Below are 19,020 nucleotides of genomic sequence, written 5' to 3' on the forward strand. Positions count from 1 at the left end.
CTTTTGTAAACCACGTGACAGCCACTATTGCTACTGGGGCAACTGGGGCCACTATTACTACTGGAGGCACTGAGAGGGGACACAATTACTATAGCGACCCTCTTTTTCCCACCAGGGAAGTTTTAATTAGTATGAGATATTTTTGTCCTGCCTTTGTATCTGTTGTCTACACCTGGATGTGTCCTATAGTCAGGTGTGTCTTATAGTCCGAAACATTCGTTCTGATTAGCCAATAAAGGTTTCAGATCTATAATAATTTTGTCTTTTTTACACAAAGATCACGCAAAGTACTGATAGGCAAATTATCCTAATTCTATCCCTTAGCTTAGATTACACTCAATGAGACAATAAATACACCAAGCTTAAATGCATGTTGTAATGTTCCTAAGTACTAGAACCCAATTATGATGGTGGTGTTAAAGGGGTTGACTCATCAAAAAAATACCTTTCATATTACAGCCATGGATCCTGGCCAACAGCTGATTGTTCCGGAGAAGCCATAGCCTGACAGACGTCTTCTACATGGGGAAATGTAGTATTATGTGACGGCCATTCAAATGCCCCTCCCTCCATGACGTCCATATGCCCCAAGTGGTCTTCATGAGACAACTCTTTTTAAGCACTGGTATTGTTTTACATTAACCTTCAACATACAGTATATATTCTGGCAGCTGCAGACACCTTACATGGAGGCAAGAAGTAATGCTCCCGTTTGCCTACTAGGTCACATATAAGGGGCTACACCCATCCATAATAACTGGTGGATTGACATACTAGTGAGGGAATTTTTTGAGAGGGATGACAAGCCCCCAGCAGTTGGAAGTTACAAAACAGGACTTATGTAGCAGAGGGTATAATCTACCCAATATAGTTAGAGGTAATGTAGTAACTGTGTCCCTAATGCAGAGGGTCACAATGTGTCCGGATTACTAGATCACATGGGATTGATTTACTGTTAGAGAGAATATTTATTAGTATCAGATGTTGAAAATACGTATATATGTGCACATTGTGGCCATAAACCTATAGAAATGTCCAATCCTTTGTGGGAAGAATATGTTCCGGATTGTGGATATGATGATATTCATATAAGATACAAGTTATTCCGAGTATTACAGATAACCTGACCCTGAAATCAGCCAGACCATGTGCTGGAGTGTCTGTTGCTTAAACCTTTGCCATGGCTACCACCGTCCTGCCAAATGTCATGCTATTAATGTGACTATCACGCTCTCGTATTAAAAATCTTGAATGTCATTCTAGGACAACCCTCCCTGAGCTCTGCTCACCGCATGGCATCTCCACTGCATTATATCTGATAGATCACACTACTTCTCCATCATGTGTACAGGGTCAAAGGACATACGGTCATCCACAAAGTAATTCAATCCTGTGCACTAATATATTTCTACTAAGAAGTCTGTACGTTGACCCCAGAGGCCTTGTTCATTCCTATGTCACTGCACATGATCGTGTGCATGTGATATATGGTCATGCGTATTACACTCATAGCCATACGCGGTCGTGGACACGAGGGCTTACTCAATAAAAAAAAAACTATACAAAGACTGATATTATTATCATACAATGACCATATAGTGCTAAGATACCAGTTTTACACAAACACTCTGCAGACCATATAACTGATTACAGTACAGTTACATGATAGATGACATCTCTTATTAGAGCCATTCAGTTTTATAGCCCAGACTGCCATGATAACTTCTTCCAGCCATGACTTGTGTCTGCAGAACTTGTTACCCAGACATCTTTTGCTCCTTACTTTTCCACCATTGCCTACCATTTCCAAACCTATACCTATCCTGCTACCAATGCCAATTCTGTGCCTGTTGTTACCCCTTAAATTACTATTACTGTACCTGCTGAGTTACACACTGCCCCCCAAAAATTCCTTTAAGAATCGCAGATTTCGCATATTTTAAACCCCTGTTTACACGGCATGATTATCGTGCAAATCGCTTGTTAGATGGAGCAGTTTGCACAATAACTGTGTTGTGTGAATGCATGCAGTCAAAGAACAATCAGCAATACATCACTAATCGGATCTTTCGTGCAGACCATAAAATCAAGGTCGGTCTGCCGCTGAATCGTTCTCTATGAATGACGGCCTGTTTACGGTGAATGGAGGCGGGCGGACCGGAACAATCCGTGATCTGCTTCCCAGTCCCAGTATAAAAGCATTGAAGTGCCCAACAGTTGTCCCATGTAGTGATTGCTACAAATCTCTAAATTCTAGCAATCACTACAGTTTGTTGTTTCATTGAATCGCAATCCAACATAATTCAGAACATTGGCAGGTTTTCCCAGGACCTATCACACTCCGTGTTTACATTTGATCCTATTCATTAGTGTTGTTATTGTACGGATTATTTTGTCTGGGGCATCAAATGATTTTCCCTCAGAACTAATTTTACAACTTTGTTGGGTAGTAATGAGTGTAGGAAATAAAACTTCAGAATGTTGTTTCTTCTTATCTTGAAAGAAGAAAAAAGTCTGGTACAGAGAAGCAATAACATGTTGTTCTTATTTTATATCGTTTTGTGACCAGGATTTTAGATGCTTTTAATTATTGTTTCATATATTAGATCCAGCCCCTTCAAGAATACACTCGAAACCTTAGGCCCTTTCCCACTGCAAGATAAATTGGAATGGGCATGTGACCAGCGGTGAAGTAGCAATGGTATGTCATTCGCTTGGCATGCGCTTACACAAAATAACAATTGCGTAGTTTTGATCATTCATTGGATTATAGGCTCTCCTCTAGTCAATCCTTCTACCAGTGCTTTCTCTTCCGCAAATTCTTACAATGCCTGTTTACACCAAAGGATTTGCAGCAGACAAACAATGATTGTTAGGTCGGGCTCATGCGTGTTCACCTGTGGGCCACGCATGTACACACAGCAAGTACACAATGACATGCATGCTTGCTACGTGACACTAATCCCTATACACTATCTTGCCGTGAGTGGGCCAATAGAAATCAATGGGCTACTGGCATCACATGTGATGCCTGTGTGAGCCCAGCCTTAGGACTTATTCACATGAGCGCTTTATCACAGCTATTGAGCTGCGATAAAACGTAAGCCGAAGATCGCAATCATCTGAAGCAGTGAATTCCAATGCATTCGTTCAGATGGGCGATGTTTAGCCACATAAAATCGGCTGGCTGGAAAAGATAGCACATATTCTGACGAATCCGGTGGCCAAATTTGTTTGCTCTTCGCTTTTGCACCACTCTGCCTTCCATTTCCAAACCTATACTAACCCCCATCCTGTTACTAATGCCAATTCTGTGCCTGTTGCTGCCCCTTAAACTCCTAAAATCGGCCGTCTGGAAAATATAGTACATAGGCTGCCGAATTCAGCGGCTGAATTTTGATGCGACTGGCAAAGATAGGTCTTGCCCTATCTTTTGGCCGGAATAGGCTGGCAGCTCTCATAGACTCTTATGGGAGTCTATGAGAGCTGTCACAAAAGGGAGGGAGAGGGAGTTTAGTAGTGGCTAGTGCTGTTAAACCATGTTAGATGGCTCTATTTAAATAATAGAAGCCATGCTGAGCATTTCTCCAGGCCAAAGGAATTTATATACGTATATACGCCACACCCGGCTATGTGAATGGGCAAGAAAATGCAAGTTTAAGCAGCGACTTGGTTGCACATCGTTCCTGTCCATACGACTTTTTGGCTGCGATGCAGCCAGCAAAAAAATCCCAACGCTCATGTGAATGAGGCCTTATGGTCGCATGAAAGATCCAATCAGCAATAATCTAACAATTTACTGCTGATCGTTTGGTTGCTGCACCTAATATTATTGCACTTGATCTAAAGATGATTCACACAATAATTGTGCTGTGTAAAAGGGTATCTGGACTCTCAAACTCTGCAGCTACAACTACCATGTAAATAAGCTTTAGCAGAAGTCATAGCAAGGCTTTTGTTCACTTTGAGCCAAAGACTCAGTTTGCTGCCCTAATCTTAAATACCTTGCTGTAGCTAGTTGGCAACTCTATGGCACACAGCACCCGGGGACAACCCCACCCTTACTAACTACACCAAAGTGTCTGTAGGTTAAAGTTATCTTAGTTAATTATCAGTTAATTAAAAGGGTTGTATGAGAATGAAAATGTATTCTGGGCTGGGAATGGGCTAAAATGAAAAATAATAAGCAATAGCTAATGGTTAGATGTCACAAAGTTCAGCCCAAGAGTCCTGATCCCTGCTGTTTTGGTCCCAGAAAGAACTACACCGGTCACATGCTGTTCATTGCAGTATCACCGCTGAAGCCAGTGATTGACTGAGCGATCATGTGTAGACCTAATTCACACGACCCTTATATCACAGCTATTTCGCTGTGATAAAACGACGGACGAAAATCGCTACCATGGGAAGCATTGGATTCAAATGCATTCATTTACATAGGCGATTTTACGGTGCGTGGAAAAAACGCGCCGTCAGGTTGCCAATTTTTCTCACAGAGTCAAAACATAGGTCATGACCTATCTTTTGACGAAAAACACTGGAGGCTCCCATAGATTCCTATGGGAGCTGAAGAAAAGTAGGGCGAGGGAGTTTACCTGCGTCCGATGCCAGGTAAAGAAGACAGCTGGCTCTATTTTAGCTAATAGAAGCCATCCTTCCGAGGGACGGAATTTCACTCTGTAGCAGTTTTTTGACACGATACGCTCGTGTGAATGGATGAGAAAACATTAAGTTCGGGCGATTTTTGGCTGCATTCAGCCGGCATGAAATCGCAGATGCTCGTGTGAATGAGGCCGTACAATGAATCACATGCCACCATTGCAGCTGTTTTTGGGGTGGAACGGCAAGGACCAGGACTTCTGTGCTGAACGTGGGAAACATCTAATCATTTGGCATAGGATTTTTCTTTAATTTTTGCCCAATCACTGCCCAGAATTATTTTTCTTTTCTTTTTTTATACTCTCGGGAAACTTTTTTTTTTGGCTGTTAACCTGTTTTTCAAAGGTAATCTCATTTGCTTTTAAGAAATGCCTTATCTGTTCTGTCTACAAATTAAGAATAAAAAGCTAAAGGCCATAATCAGGACTCATTGGTTCTCACATGATGACCAAGTGTCACAATGGGTGGCATTTATTATAAGCTGAATACAATGAATGATAATGGTGCAGCTAAACATATTTTATTCAACTGATGGACATTAACAAGTTAACAAGAAGCACACAGTACTTCAGAAAAACCCCAGATATGCAGAAAAGAAACATATATGGATAAATGACCTCAATTTCCCTTCATGGAGCTAGAGGTACTGTCATTTCTTTTGTAGCTTATCATTACTTTTTGAAATTTCGTTAGCAATAGAAGGACTGAAATTAGTGGTAATATTAGATGCCAGGAGGTAAAGGCTGGGTGGAATCTAGTTAAAGGAAGAAGGAAGATTGCTACATTATCTCTGCATGTTTAGACACTCTCTGTCTCTGTGCCAAACTAAAGTCATTCCAGGTGAACCCGGAGCAAGCTTCAACACACAAACATTTCTTGCAGCAGAGTGATGTCATTTTAAAGCAGTACCGACTAACAATCTCAAGACACAAAAGATGTATCTACTGCAGGCTAAAAGAAAAGAAGAGACAGGTTCGTCTTGTCTTAAAAAAAAATAATACAATTTCACCGCCCCATGAGTGTTCTTTTTTTCGAGTATAAACCCTCAAAGTAACCATGGCAGGACTTCTATAATGTTGCCCTTAGTAATGCTATGGCCACATAGATCTCCTTCACTTGGACACTATGAGTGCCAATAGTTGGTCACACCAAGATCAAACTCATAACTCAGATCCATTCCTTGCCTCACCTGTGTCCAATATACAAATCAGTGCACCAAATTTCTCCAATTGTTTCAATAAAGAGAAAGTAAGCACCCCAGCGGCCCTTTTGATACTAAAGTTCCTCACACTTTATTGACCTACTTATATATACAGTAAAAGGCCCAATGAGCTAATTCTGTACTGGTGTCACTAATTCCAGCTTCAGAGGAAAGTAAAGTTAGTTACCTTATCCTAATGAAGCTGGAATTGGCGCTATGACGGTTACTTTGAGAGTTTATACTTGAAAGAGAGAACACTCGTAGACCTTTTTCTTCATTTAAGAATTGGAGCTCTGACACAAACTGTTCATTGACTTTGGTTGTTTGCCGGTTACACAGGAAACTGGACATCCTGTATTGGCTTTGCTGTGTAACCGTTCACACTGCCTCAACAAAAGATACTTTGTCAAAGAAATGGATACATAAACTAAGATTTTTTTTTCCATGAACGCTAAATATACAGTAGAACTAGTCCAACCCCAAGCCCCCAACTCTAACATGTCACACTTCACATTAGGTATCATAATAAGGAGAACACAGCCCAGTTCTAATACCTGTAAAATAGAAAACATTACAAAATACTACCAAAGTTATTAAAGTTGTCTGTCACAAAAAGATACATAAATCATTAATATAGCCTAACAAGTAGGCCAAAAGTTCCAACCATGTATGGTCACCAAGCTGTGTTGGGGGAATTTGCCAGACATAATATCCGCAGTCCTTGCTTATATTTATTTTTGTACCTGAAACCTGAATACACCTGATGTCTGCAGGGCTCGGGACACTCTGTATATTATGTCTTTTGAGAACCCTGCGCAGCTCCATGATTGTCTGCGAATTGCAGACTTGACCTATTCCTTCAGGAATATGGGTGAGGCCTAACTACAAGATGCCAACTGAATAGCTAAATTAGACTGCAGCTGGCAAAATACTGGCATAGAACCAGAGAGCAGTTGTTACACCGTTCCTGTCGCTTTTACCGTCTCTTGTTGGTCGTGTACAGATATTTGGAAGACTTTTCTAGAATTAATCTTCCAATTACAGTTTATAGAAAAGGTTTAATTAATTTGTCTTTGCCAAGATGGCATATCTCTACTATTATGGTCTGTCTTAAATGTCTCATGTTTTAGACTTTCATCACACCTATGTAGGGCAGAAATCTACTACTAGTTTTCTAGACTCATAACTCAAAACCCAAAGTAAACAGTCTCTATTTATTCTTGTCCGTAACCGTATAATGAAACTGGATAAATGATAAGTGTATGTAAGCAGGACACCAACCCAAGTTATCACAGTCATTAAAGAGGTATTCGCCTCTCAGGTAAACGCAGAAATGGGGATAGCAGCCCCTTCTCTGTGGCCAGAGGTGGCGACAATTACAAAAACAGCCTAGCTGGCTGTTCTATGGGGTTTTCTCACCTCCCATAAAAGTAAATGGGAGCTATGTAAACAGTGGAGAGTAGCTAGTTTAGCTGTTTCTTAATCTCAACCACCAGTGGCCACAGCAATGAGCTAGGATGGGGTCAGGTGACCCTTGTTCTGGCAATCGGTGCGTTTCTCAGAGGTGGGACGCTCATTTATTAGACATTTATGGCATATTTTGTGGATATTGGACAGCACAGTGGCTCGGTGGTTAGTACTAATGCCTTGTAGCCCTGGGTTCAAATCTGACCAAGGGTGACATCTGCATGGAGTTTGTATGTTTTTCCTGTGTTTGTGTGATGTTTTCTCCAGGTACCCTGATTTCTTCCCACACTCCAAAAAATATAGTAAAGGTGCTTCTACTAGCCCACATTATGCACTGCAGGACACCGGAAATTTTGCACCAAAATCTGCAGGCGCCATGCGGATTTTAATATGTAATTGAAAATTACTTAGTTCTGCTATCAATTCTGCATGAAAATCGGCAGGTAGGTTTTGTGAAAGAGGCCTAATAGGTGAATTGTGAGTCACAATGAGGACAGGACCCAATGAAAGCGATGACAATCTCTACAGCGTTGTGGGATATGTATGTACTATATGAATGAGTAAAGTAAATCTCATAAACATCTGACATGAAAAGACCTTTTCAAAGCTTAAAAACGATAGAAATGAGTTTCTGACAAAAAACATTGAGGGCCGATGAGTTAGGCTTCGTTCACGCTATGTTTTAAAGCTCCAGCGCTGATATTGCCTTGGTTTCTTTCATGTGTAAAACAGGATGGGGATGGAAACCAGAATGGAACCTGGACGGCATCAAAGGGGTCAAATATGTGAAACTGAGACCTCTTTAATTTGCGTCTCACATAGTTTCCATCCCGGTCAGTCTTTTAAACCAGATAGAAAACCACGTCCCCAGTGAGGATCTGGCAGCCAGTTTTACAAACACATATTTAACATTTATGGGTAATTCGCTTAAAGATCAGTTTCTTATAGTACAGAAATGACAAGGTCTTGTCTGAACAGATTTCCAAAAATATTTTCATCTTTAAAGCTGAGACTTCAAAAAATGTTGATATGTAAAAAATAGCCAGTTCTATTTCAGCTATACTGACCCCTCTACATGTATTCAAACAAGAACCTCCCCATTAGTAGTGTTACTCGGCAGTAAGTCATCCCGACCTGGCAATTCTTGCTAACAATCAGAACAATGGCTTACAAATAAATATGTGGGTATGTGTGTTTCAACAAATGTGGCTTTTAGTGCTGGGGTCCTAGGTTCAAATCTCAAGGACAACGTGCATGGACTTTGAAAAAACTCCATCCACATGTTCTTGGTAAAATTTGAACCTAGAACTCCAGCATTGCAAGGCATCAGTGCTAACAAATGAGCCACTATACTTATCTGTACTGCTCCAGGAGAGGAGAAGAACAATAAGAATAAACATAAAGAGAACATAAAAACTCCATATAGATGTTGCCCTAGATCAGATTTGAACCTAGAACTCCAGCACTGCAAGGAAGCAGTGCTAACAACTGAGTAACCATGCCTGGTCTTCCTTCTTTCTTCTCTGGAGGAAAAGAAGCAGAAACACAAAGAGAAAATACAAAGTCCATGCAGATGTTGTCCTTGGTCAGCCTTGAACCTAGGACCTCAATACTATAGGACAACAGAGCTAATTACTGAGCTGCCATGCTTGTTCTTCATTATTTCTTCTCCTCCTCCTTCATTTTCCTCTTCCTTCAGAGGAGGAGGAGAATAAGAAGAAAGTGAATGGGAAGGATGAGGAGGCAAAGAAGCAGGAGATGAAGGAGAATAAGAAGCAGCTCTCCCTCTACTTTTTCTCCTCTTGAGAAGGAAGAACGAGGAAAAGGAAGAAGCTTGATGGTTCAGTAACTAGTAGCATTAGAGTTCGAGGTTCACATCTGGCTATGGAAAATATCTGCATGGGGTTTGTATGTTCCCTTTGTGTTTATTCTTCTTTTTCCTCTCCATCTTTTCCTCCTGTGGAGAAAAGAAAGGGAAGAAGAATTGTGGTAGCTCAGTTGTTAGTACTGCTGCTTTACATCCATGAAGTTCTAGATTCAAATCTGTCCAAGGGCAACGTCGGTACTAGGTTTTATGTTCTCTTTGTTCCTCTTGTTCCTCCCCGCCACTGAAGGTGAAACAACACGTTTCATGGCTCAGTTGTGAGCACTGTTGCTTTGCAGTGCAGGAATTCTTTGTTCAAATCTGTCCAAGGGTAACATCTTTTTGGAATTTTTCAAAGTCCATGCAGATGTTGTCCTTGAAGAGATTTGAACCCCAGCACTGCAAGACAACAATGTTAACCACTGAGCCACATTCATTGAAGAGGAACCACTGCTATTGTAGGGACCTTCTAAAGGGCAAATTAGTACATCAAGTATTCACTCCAATTAACTATAATGGGATCTGGAATCTACCCGTCCTGATTCAGGAATATAATTTGCAAATTAGGTTGGGAGTACCTGACCCAAATATTCCAATAATCGCTTAACACAACCCGCTAGAGATGGGAAGACTCGATAGACTAGGATGACTGGGAACAATACATGTGATAGTAGTCGTATATATGTTTGGATAAAACCATTGCATTTATACCCATGTAACACTCATTCTTAGTATCACATATTGCTCAGAGCTGTGATGCATCCTTTCAGTAGGTCTTGTGGACTGACGTAGAATATGAAGCCCACACTCTAAAAATCAATGGAATCATTTGTTCAACAGACGACCACAACAATTATGTATCACAGAGTTTCTGTCCTCCTTTCACTGCACATTTTGCATGAATGTCAATGGACTGCATTCACTATTGATATTATATTAAGAGGATGCCCACTGAAAGCTGTGCGTTACTGTGAGAGAAGGATTTGGCAAGGTCTTTTCACCAGATAAGAAACAATAGAACATGTCAGTGTTTGCCCTGAATAACACTTCCCAGAAAATATGTAACAGAACAATCATAATAATTCATGTATGGCAAAGTGTGAGAATGTAAATTAGGAGCTGACTTAATTAATTTATCTCCCCAGCCCTCTAGCTGATGTCTGGTTAGAAGTAAGAGCCCTTTTACACGGAATGATTATTGTTCAAAAAATTATTGCATGGTGTGAACTTGAATGATGATAATTCAGTGTAAACACGGCCAACGATTGAATGTTCACTTCTCATTCATTGTTCATTTTACGCAGCCATAATTGACCTTGTTGCTAAGGGCTCTTTTACATGAAATAAATAAATCTTGTTATTTGTATAGCACCAACTTATTCCGCAGCGCTTTCAGGTAATTATTATTTATTACCCCCCACCAAGCTGGGTTCTCATTTTACCAACCTCGGAAGGATGGAAGGCTGAGTCTACCTTGAGCCGGCTACCTGAAACCGGCTTGAACATGCAACCTTCAGGTCGTAGGCGGCAAGAGCTTAAACGCTGCACCACACAATTATTGATCAGATTTCTGCTGGATCATGGGGATCTGAATGATAATGGTTCAGTGTAAATACTGCCTCTGACTAAACAGCAAAAGATAATTTGTTCGCTTATTGTTCAGTTTAGGCAGGCATAAAAAACGAACGACGATTGGCCGATGTAAACGACTGTCTGTTTACTGTGAATGTGGAGGCAGTCTGTTCCACCTCCATTCACTGAGCAATTATTGTTTCTGTGTGAATGCACGGGAACGCTTATTGCCTGGACGACTGCCCGACAATCATCCCGGGTAAAAGGACCCTAGGTGGTGAAATTTGTGCAGAATGTTATTTTACATATATAACAATATGGTTTCTACTTCTCTGTCACAATCACTATCTTGGTTAAAGGTGTTGCCTAGCAATTGACTTTTACTACTTTCCAACTACCAACCCGCCCTGTCTCCAATCTCCTGGAATGCCTGACCTACTCTCATCTAATCATCTACCTGTCTACAAACTCTCTTCTTGACCTCTTACAATCTGGCTTCTGGACCCTACAATCTGCAGAATCTGCCCTTACAAAAGTGTCAAATGACTTCCTGACAGCTAAACCTGATGGTGACCATTGTCTACTGATTCTCCTGGATCTCTCTGTAGCATTTGACACAGTAGACTTCCAACACCTCCTCAGGATACTGCTCTCTCCTGGCTTTCTTTCATTCTCCGGCTCTACTTCTCTTTCTCTGGCTATTGGTTCCTCTTTTTTCCATTTATACAGCCCATGTTGGACAAATTACCATCAGATTCGGTGTTCAGTACCATCTCTACACTGATGAGACCCAATTTGTCACTTCTTCCTGAGACATCAGCCCTTCACTGCTACAAAACTCCAGTGATGGTCTGTCCTCTGTCTCTAACACCACCTTGTCTTGTTATCTAAAACTGAGGCTTTCTTAGACTAAACTTCCTGTGTTTCCACCTTCTAACTAACTTTAATCCTGATATCTCATTCTCTGTGTCTGTGTGGAACCACCATAACTCCTCAGCAACATAGTACTGCTAGAGATAGCCCAGCTTTGTACTTGGCTATTTACATCAGCCCCATTGAAATGAATAGAGCTGCACCGTGAATGCTTAGCTGCCACTCAATTCAGTTTCCAAGTCACTGCAGGTGGGTGCAGTGAGCCTGCAGTGAGGAGAAGAGGGGTACACGGAACCCACTTTCTCAGGATTTGTGGAGATCTCATGAGTGAGACCCCCATGGATTGGACTTGGATAGGTGCTAAATAGAGATGAGTCAGCACGCTCGGATAAGTCAGTTACTCGAGCGAGCCTCACTCTTCTCAAGTAACTGCATTCTTGTCCGAGCGTGCTCGGGGGGGGGGGGGGGCGGGGGATAGTGAGGGGAGGGGAGAGATACCTCTCACTCTCTCCCCCGCTACCCCCTGCTATTCCCCAGCGCCCCCCGAGCACGCTTGGACAAGAATGCAGTTACTTGAGAAGAGAGAGGCTCGCTGGAGTAACCGACTTATCCGAGCGTTCTCGCTCATCTCTAGTGCTAAATTCAATTTTGGAAACACCCCTTTTAAATATGGTTTGAGCTCAGCATTCCCATACAAATATATAATTCAAAAACTTAATAAAGTAAGACTTTAATTAGAAAAAGTTAACTCTACAGCTAGGCATGAGATTTGGTGCTTTGTATCATAAAAAAAGAGATCCCACAGGATATTGGATCTAGTGCAATATGGTTGAAACGAAGATCAGATAGATAGATATGAGATAAATAGATAGATAGATAGATAGATATGAGATAGATAGATAGATAGATATGAGATAGATAGATATGAGATAGATAGGTAGATAAATATAAGATGGATAGATAGATAGAACAGACATTAGATAGATAGATAGATAGATAGATAGATAGATAGATAGATAGATAGATAGATAGATAGATAGATAGATAGATAGATAGATAGATAGATAGGAGATAGATAGATAGATAGATAGGAGATGGATAGATAGATAGATATGAGATGGATAGGTGGATAGATAGATAGATAGATAGATAGAGAGAGAGAGAGAGATAGAAAGATAGATATTAGATAGATAGATAGATAGATAGATAGATAATGAAAGTTGCACTAACAGTTCTTTTTTCTTTCGCAGGTGTTTTATTCCGAACGTCTATGCCGCTCTCTTTACAGCTGTCCTTGTACCATTAGTTTGCCTTGTGGTTGTACTTGTAGTTTTCATCCATGCATACCAAGTCACACAACAATGGAAAGTATATGACGACGTGTTTAGAGGCAGACCCAATGGCACAGGTAGAGTACATGGAATGAATCTTTATTTCACAATCATGTCTACAATTAGGCTTCATTCATGCTCTTATTCTTTGTTGTTGCTGTTTTTAAGGAAAAAGTAGAAAAACCTGTCTGCTAGCTGCTTTTATGATTTGAATGAATTCTCTATTGTGGCAAATGCCATTACTTGCCATCAGTTAGCCTCTGTTCAGTTACCAATCTTATTTTTTTCTGTTATTTTCAGTAAGTCAGTCCAGTAACAGAGGGCATTTTTATGTTTTCATTCTTAAAAAAAATGGAAATGTGACACTAGTGTGAATTGCGCCTTAACCCATTAAGGACGCGATCCTTTTTTTTCCATCTTCGGTTTTGCCTCCCCAGTTTCAACAAAAGCATAACTCTTTTATTTATCCATCAATATAGCTGTCCGAGAGCTGTTTTTTGTGGGATAAGTTGTATTTTTCAATAGTACTATTTAATGTACCTAATAATGTACAGGAAAACGTAAAAAATTCAAAATGGAGTGAAATGGAAAAAAAAAACTCAATACCTCCGTCTTTGGGGAGGGTCTTGTTTCTGCTGTGTACACACTGCAGCAAAAGTGACATAATTTTATTCTACGGGTCAGCACTATTGTGGTGATATAAAATTTATATGTGAGTGCTGATGGTGGCTGTTGTGGGCATGTGTCAACCAACACCCGCATTATATGGAGTGGGATCAAATAAATGGGGCTGAGCTGCAACACCAGACACAATCCTTGGACAGAAGTAGTTCTGTCTCTGGAAGAAAGCAGCCATACTTTTCTAATCTGGAATGAAATGTTTGCAAATCAATTATTATAGTGCTGGCGCTGAACCCCCGATGTCTTCGAGAAAGGGCACGAATCTAGTGCCAGAAGCATATAGGGAAGTCATCTAATGTGATCCTCATCACTCCTTAGCGGGTCACTCTCTAGTGTTGATGCACTATTTTAACCCCAGGCCGCACTGTGGACTTTTATTGCATATTTGTTCAGCTCTCCCTCAACTAAAGCATCTTAGGAATGACAGTGAGACAGCTGAAGCTCCTAAGAATAGATGGTTGTTTGAAAACAAAAACTAATCTTTCTCCGGGGCCTGAATTATACTGTTTAATATCAAAGTGAACCTGAAAACCCCACTCTGAGAAAATGGAAAATAGTATTTTTTCTCAGAACTTGAGTTTTATCACTGTGTTTCTTAGGAATGCTATTTGTGTGTTCTCTCTGCCTTACGGTGTTGGCTTCAAAATATATTGTATGGCTGGAAAAGCAATGTGAAATGATATACTGTCATATATATACAGTATATACATAAAACTGATACAAAGATTATATGGTATGACTTCTCTCACATGCAAAGTGTTTGATACATGGGTGCCCTACATAAAAAATTATCTTTATATAGCACCAACAGGTTCTGCAGAGCCTTACACATGGGGAAATGACACTCCAATAAGATGACAAGTAAAAGATGTAAGGAAAGAGGCCTGACCAAGAATCAAAAGTAGTATTTATTTACATATGTTACTACTTAGTTGGGCCTCCTTTGGCCCTAATGACATCGGATAGTCTCTGTGGCAAACGTTCTACTAATGTCTGATACACTTCAGCTGGTATTTCCCTCTATTCATCCTGCAAACGTCTGGCACGTTCTTTCAAAGAAGATGCATTGGCCTTTTGACAATGGTGCAAGGAGCATAATCATTGGACAGTTTACTAATGAAAGAATGTTCTATGGAGTGACGAATCATACTCCATCTTCAAATCACATGGACATACCAGGGTGTGGGAGATACTGGGAAACGCCTTTTGCCTGAGTGTGTTGTGCCAACAGTTATGTATAGCGGAGGTTCCGTTATGGTCTGGAGATGTTTGACGTGGCATGGTCTAGGTCCTTTGGTTGTAATGGCAAGAACCATGAGCACAGAGGTGTATCTTGTCATTATAGTCAGTACTGTGCTGTCGACAATGTGGCAATACTCTGGAGATGGTCAGCAATACTCCTTGTCATAAATCGAATGTTGTTTTATGTTGGTCTGAGGATATGGATGTTCCGCAATTGGACTGGCTGCACAGAGTCCTGACCTGAACCCTACTAAACATCTGTGGGATGAACTGGAACATTGGGCCTGGCAATATGAACAGCGTCCATCTACTTTAAGAGAACTCGCCAGATGTTTGCAGGATGAATTGAGGGAAATACCAGCTGACGTTTGAGCGATTTATTATGCCAATAGTCGTTCTGTGTAAAGGAACCTTAACGAAAGGGGAAGGCCTCATTGACATAATTTACACCATACTGCATCCAATCTCAGATTTTAACAATTACATTCAGGAATATCACCTTAGTTCTGTTCTTTTTTCTTCCTGTGATATATCCTCCATATTTGCTAGATATGATCTCTTATAGGGCTGTTGACAAAGTGGGTGTAGTATTAATGGTACATTCTATCCCAGATTAATGTAATGTTTCCTTTGCAGAGATCCCTCTGATTTTGTATCTTTTTGCTCTTATATCGGTGACTTGGCTTTGGGGAGGATTACATGTGGCCTACAGACATCTCTGGATATTGGTTCTCTTCATCATTTTTAATAGTTTACAGGTAAGACTTCTGGACTATTAACAATGTTACAAATCCTTACTGCATTTGTGATAGATGATACCTCAGCCCAAAGCTTGACTGTACGACCCAATGGAGATGAGTGGTCTAATAATGTAACCAGATCAAGTGAACTTAGCTTTATTAGAAATCTTTACTCAAATAAAAGCAACTTGAAACTGGCTGTTAAAGGTGTATTCCCATTTCAGCGTTTCATAGCCATGATGGGAAACTGCTGCTAGAGTTACCAGCCAACCGGCCAGTAACTATGAAAACAGCGTGCTTCAGCCCAGCATGGTTTCTGTAGTTCGTATTGAAGTGGGAAGACCCCTTTAAGTATCGAGTTTATAAACTATATATAAAATATGTGCTATGTTATTAGATGTATATGTGCTTCCATAGGTGATCACCGATGAGGTATGTGTGCAGAAGATTCTATATAGGCATAACCCCAACATATGGAAGTGGGGAGTAGTTACAGAGTCAGAATCTTCCCTTATAATGCAAAAGTCACTGATCTCTGATGCAGATTGACTCCTGGAAGCTACCACTAGGGACACTTTTGAAAAGTGGCAAAAAAACGGATTGGGGTTTCATGGGAGGGACGAGTACTCCTGCTACCCATCAGATTTCCTGTGTATTTTACATTATGAGGGATAACACTTTACATATTGGATTGCTCATGGTAAGAAGGAGCGGTTAGTGACTATAAACCTGTGTTACTGTACAATTTATTGTGTACATTCTATGTAACCTAAAAGTACTTTTACACGGGGAGGGGGATGTTATTGCCTAAATTATGGCTGGAAACAGAGAATTCAGGCGACAGTCATCCAATGTACATGCAGTCGCCGACAGGGCACTGAGCGAGAAATCACTCACTTGTGGGAGTTACTTGGTTTTTAGCAGGGCTAAAAACCAATGGTTTTTTTTTTGCCATGTGACTCCCTTCATGGGATTATAATTATTGTAAATTATTGGAATGGCTTAGCCTCGCCCCTTTGTCAACTGCAGTACATAAATATGATTTGAAAATCCATACGGATCCAAGAGTAAACCAATCTATTCACATCATTAACCCTCTAGCCCATGGAGCTTGCAATCCAGTTATGTATTGCCCATGCCTATAAAATGGAAATACCATCTCCATGCAACCAAATATAATGCTGAGATAAAATTGCATAAGCAGATTGTATTTGCCAAGTATCGTAGTTCAAAGTCCATCATATAGTTGTGCTGAGGTTATTTACAGTGCACTTACTTTGCCTAAGAGGAAATGGCATGGCTTCCCATAAATTTGTATATTTTCTTACAAGTATCACTGTGGTAATGTCTCCAAATATAGTCGGACGCGGTGTTTATACAGTAACCTTGTACTAGCCAAAGATTAGATGTCAGAATGGAAAGTACCTGTAAAATACACTTATCCTGCAACACTGCTCTGACAGCAAACAGGGTTTCAGGGAAAGTCGTTGTTCTCATTATGGTGACATGTCACCCTGCAAACACTTTATCAATACTTAGAAAAGTACCAAAGAGAACGGTTTAGGCTCATGGTACATAGGGGAAAAGCTGGAAATAATATACCCACAGTTACCGAGTAGATTGTAGAGGACTTTTTCTTCTACTGTAGGATTAAACTAAGATTTGTGAAGTCATCAGTTGCTATGCGGGAATCCTCCGTTGTTGCACTGCATCGGTTTGGATATAAGACCTCACTGTGACTATATGATGTAGTAGGAGGTGAAATGAGGAATCCTGAGGGAGTTGGAATTTGAGTGATTATGCTGGTTCTAGTGCTGTGATATAGGGACCCAGACATAAGAACACAGGGCACCCTAAGTACTTGTCCTAATATATAGGGACCCAGACATAAGTATACAGGGCACCCTTAATACTTGTCCTAATATATAGGGACCCAGACATAAGTATACAGTGCACCCTTAGTACTTGTACTAGTATATAGGGACCCAGACATAAGAACACAGGGCACCCTTAATACTTGTCCTAATATATAGGGACCCAGACATAAGTATACAGGGCATCCCTAGTACTTGTCCTAATATATAGGGACCCAGACATAAGTATACAGGGCACCCCTAGTACTTGTTCTAATATATAGGGACCCAGACATAATTATACAGGGCACCCCTAGTACTTGTCCTAATATATAAGGACCTAGACATAAGTAGACAGTGCACCCTTTATACTTGTCCTAATATATAGGGGCCCTGACATAAGTACACAGTGCACCCTTAGTACTTGTACTAGTATATAGGGACCCAGACATAAGTATACAGGGCACCCCTAGTACTTGTCCTAATATATAGGGACCCAGACATAAGTATACAGGGCACCCCTAGTACTTGTCCTAATATATAGGGACCCAGACATAAGTATACAGGGCACCCTTAATACTTGTCCTAATATATAGGGACCCAGACATAAGTATACAGTGCACCCTTAGTACTTGTACTAGTATATAGGGACCCAGACATAAGTATACAGGGCATCCCTAGTACTTGTCCTAATATATAGGGACCCAGACATAATTATACAGGGCACCCCTAGTACTTGTCCTAATATATAAGGACCTAGACATAAGTAGACAGTGCACCCTTTATACTTGTCCTAATATATAGGGACCCTGACATAAGTAGACAGTGCACCCTTAGTACTTGTACTACTATATAGGGACCCAGACATAAGAACACAGGGCACCCTTAGTACTTGTCCTAATATATAGGGGACCCAGACATGACTACACAGTGCACCTTTAGTGCTTGTCCTAATATATAGGGACCAGATATGACTACAGAGTGCACCCTTAGTACTTGTCCTAATATATAGTGGACCCAGACATGGCTAGACAGTGAACCCTTAGTACTTGTCCTAATATATAGAGACCCAGACATGGCTAGACAGTGCACCCTTAGTACTTGTCCTAATATATAGAGACCCAGACTTGACTACACAGTGCACCCTTAGTACTTGTACTAATATATAGGGACCCAGACATGACTACACATTGCACCCTTAGTACTTGTACTAATATATAGGGACCCAGACATGACTACACAATACACCCTTAGTACTTGTCCTAATATATAGTGGACCCAGACATGGCTAGACAGTGAACCCTTAGTACTTGTCCTAATATATAGAGACCCAGACATGACTACACAGTGCACCCTTAGTACTTGTCCTAATATATAGAGAGCCAGACTTGACTACACAGTGCACCCTTAGTACTTGTACTAATATATAGGGACCCAGACATGACTACACATTGCACCCTTAGTACTTGTACTAATATATAGGGACCCAGACATAAATACACAGAGCACCCTTAGTACTTGTCCTAATACATAGGGG

At 40.7% G+C, this 19,020-nt stretch overlaps 1 protein-coding gene across 1 annotated transcript in view; it reads left to right on the forward strand.

The window, feature by feature from the left end:
- ADGRV1 (adhesion G protein-coupled receptor V1) overlaps positions 1–19,020 on the forward strand; it is a 400,714-nt gene that overhangs the window by 371,954 nt on the left and 9,740 nt on the right. The window contains exons 85-86 of the mRNA XM_066604894.1: positions 12,887–13,044; positions 15,527–15,648. Coding sequence (XP_066460991.1) covers positions 12,887–13,044; positions 15,527–15,648 — 280 coding nt within the window. The remainder of the gene's footprint in view (positions 1–12,886; positions 13,045–15,526; positions 15,649–19,020) is intronic.

Source organism: Eleutherodactylus coqui, chromosome 5 (assembly GCF_035609145.1).
Source record: "Eleutherodactylus coqui strain aEleCoq1 chromosome 5, aEleCoq1.hap1, whole genome shotgun sequence".
Classification (NCBI taxonomy): Eukaryota; Metazoa; Chordata; class Amphibia; order Anura; family Eleutherodactylidae; genus Eleutherodactylus; species Eleutherodactylus coqui.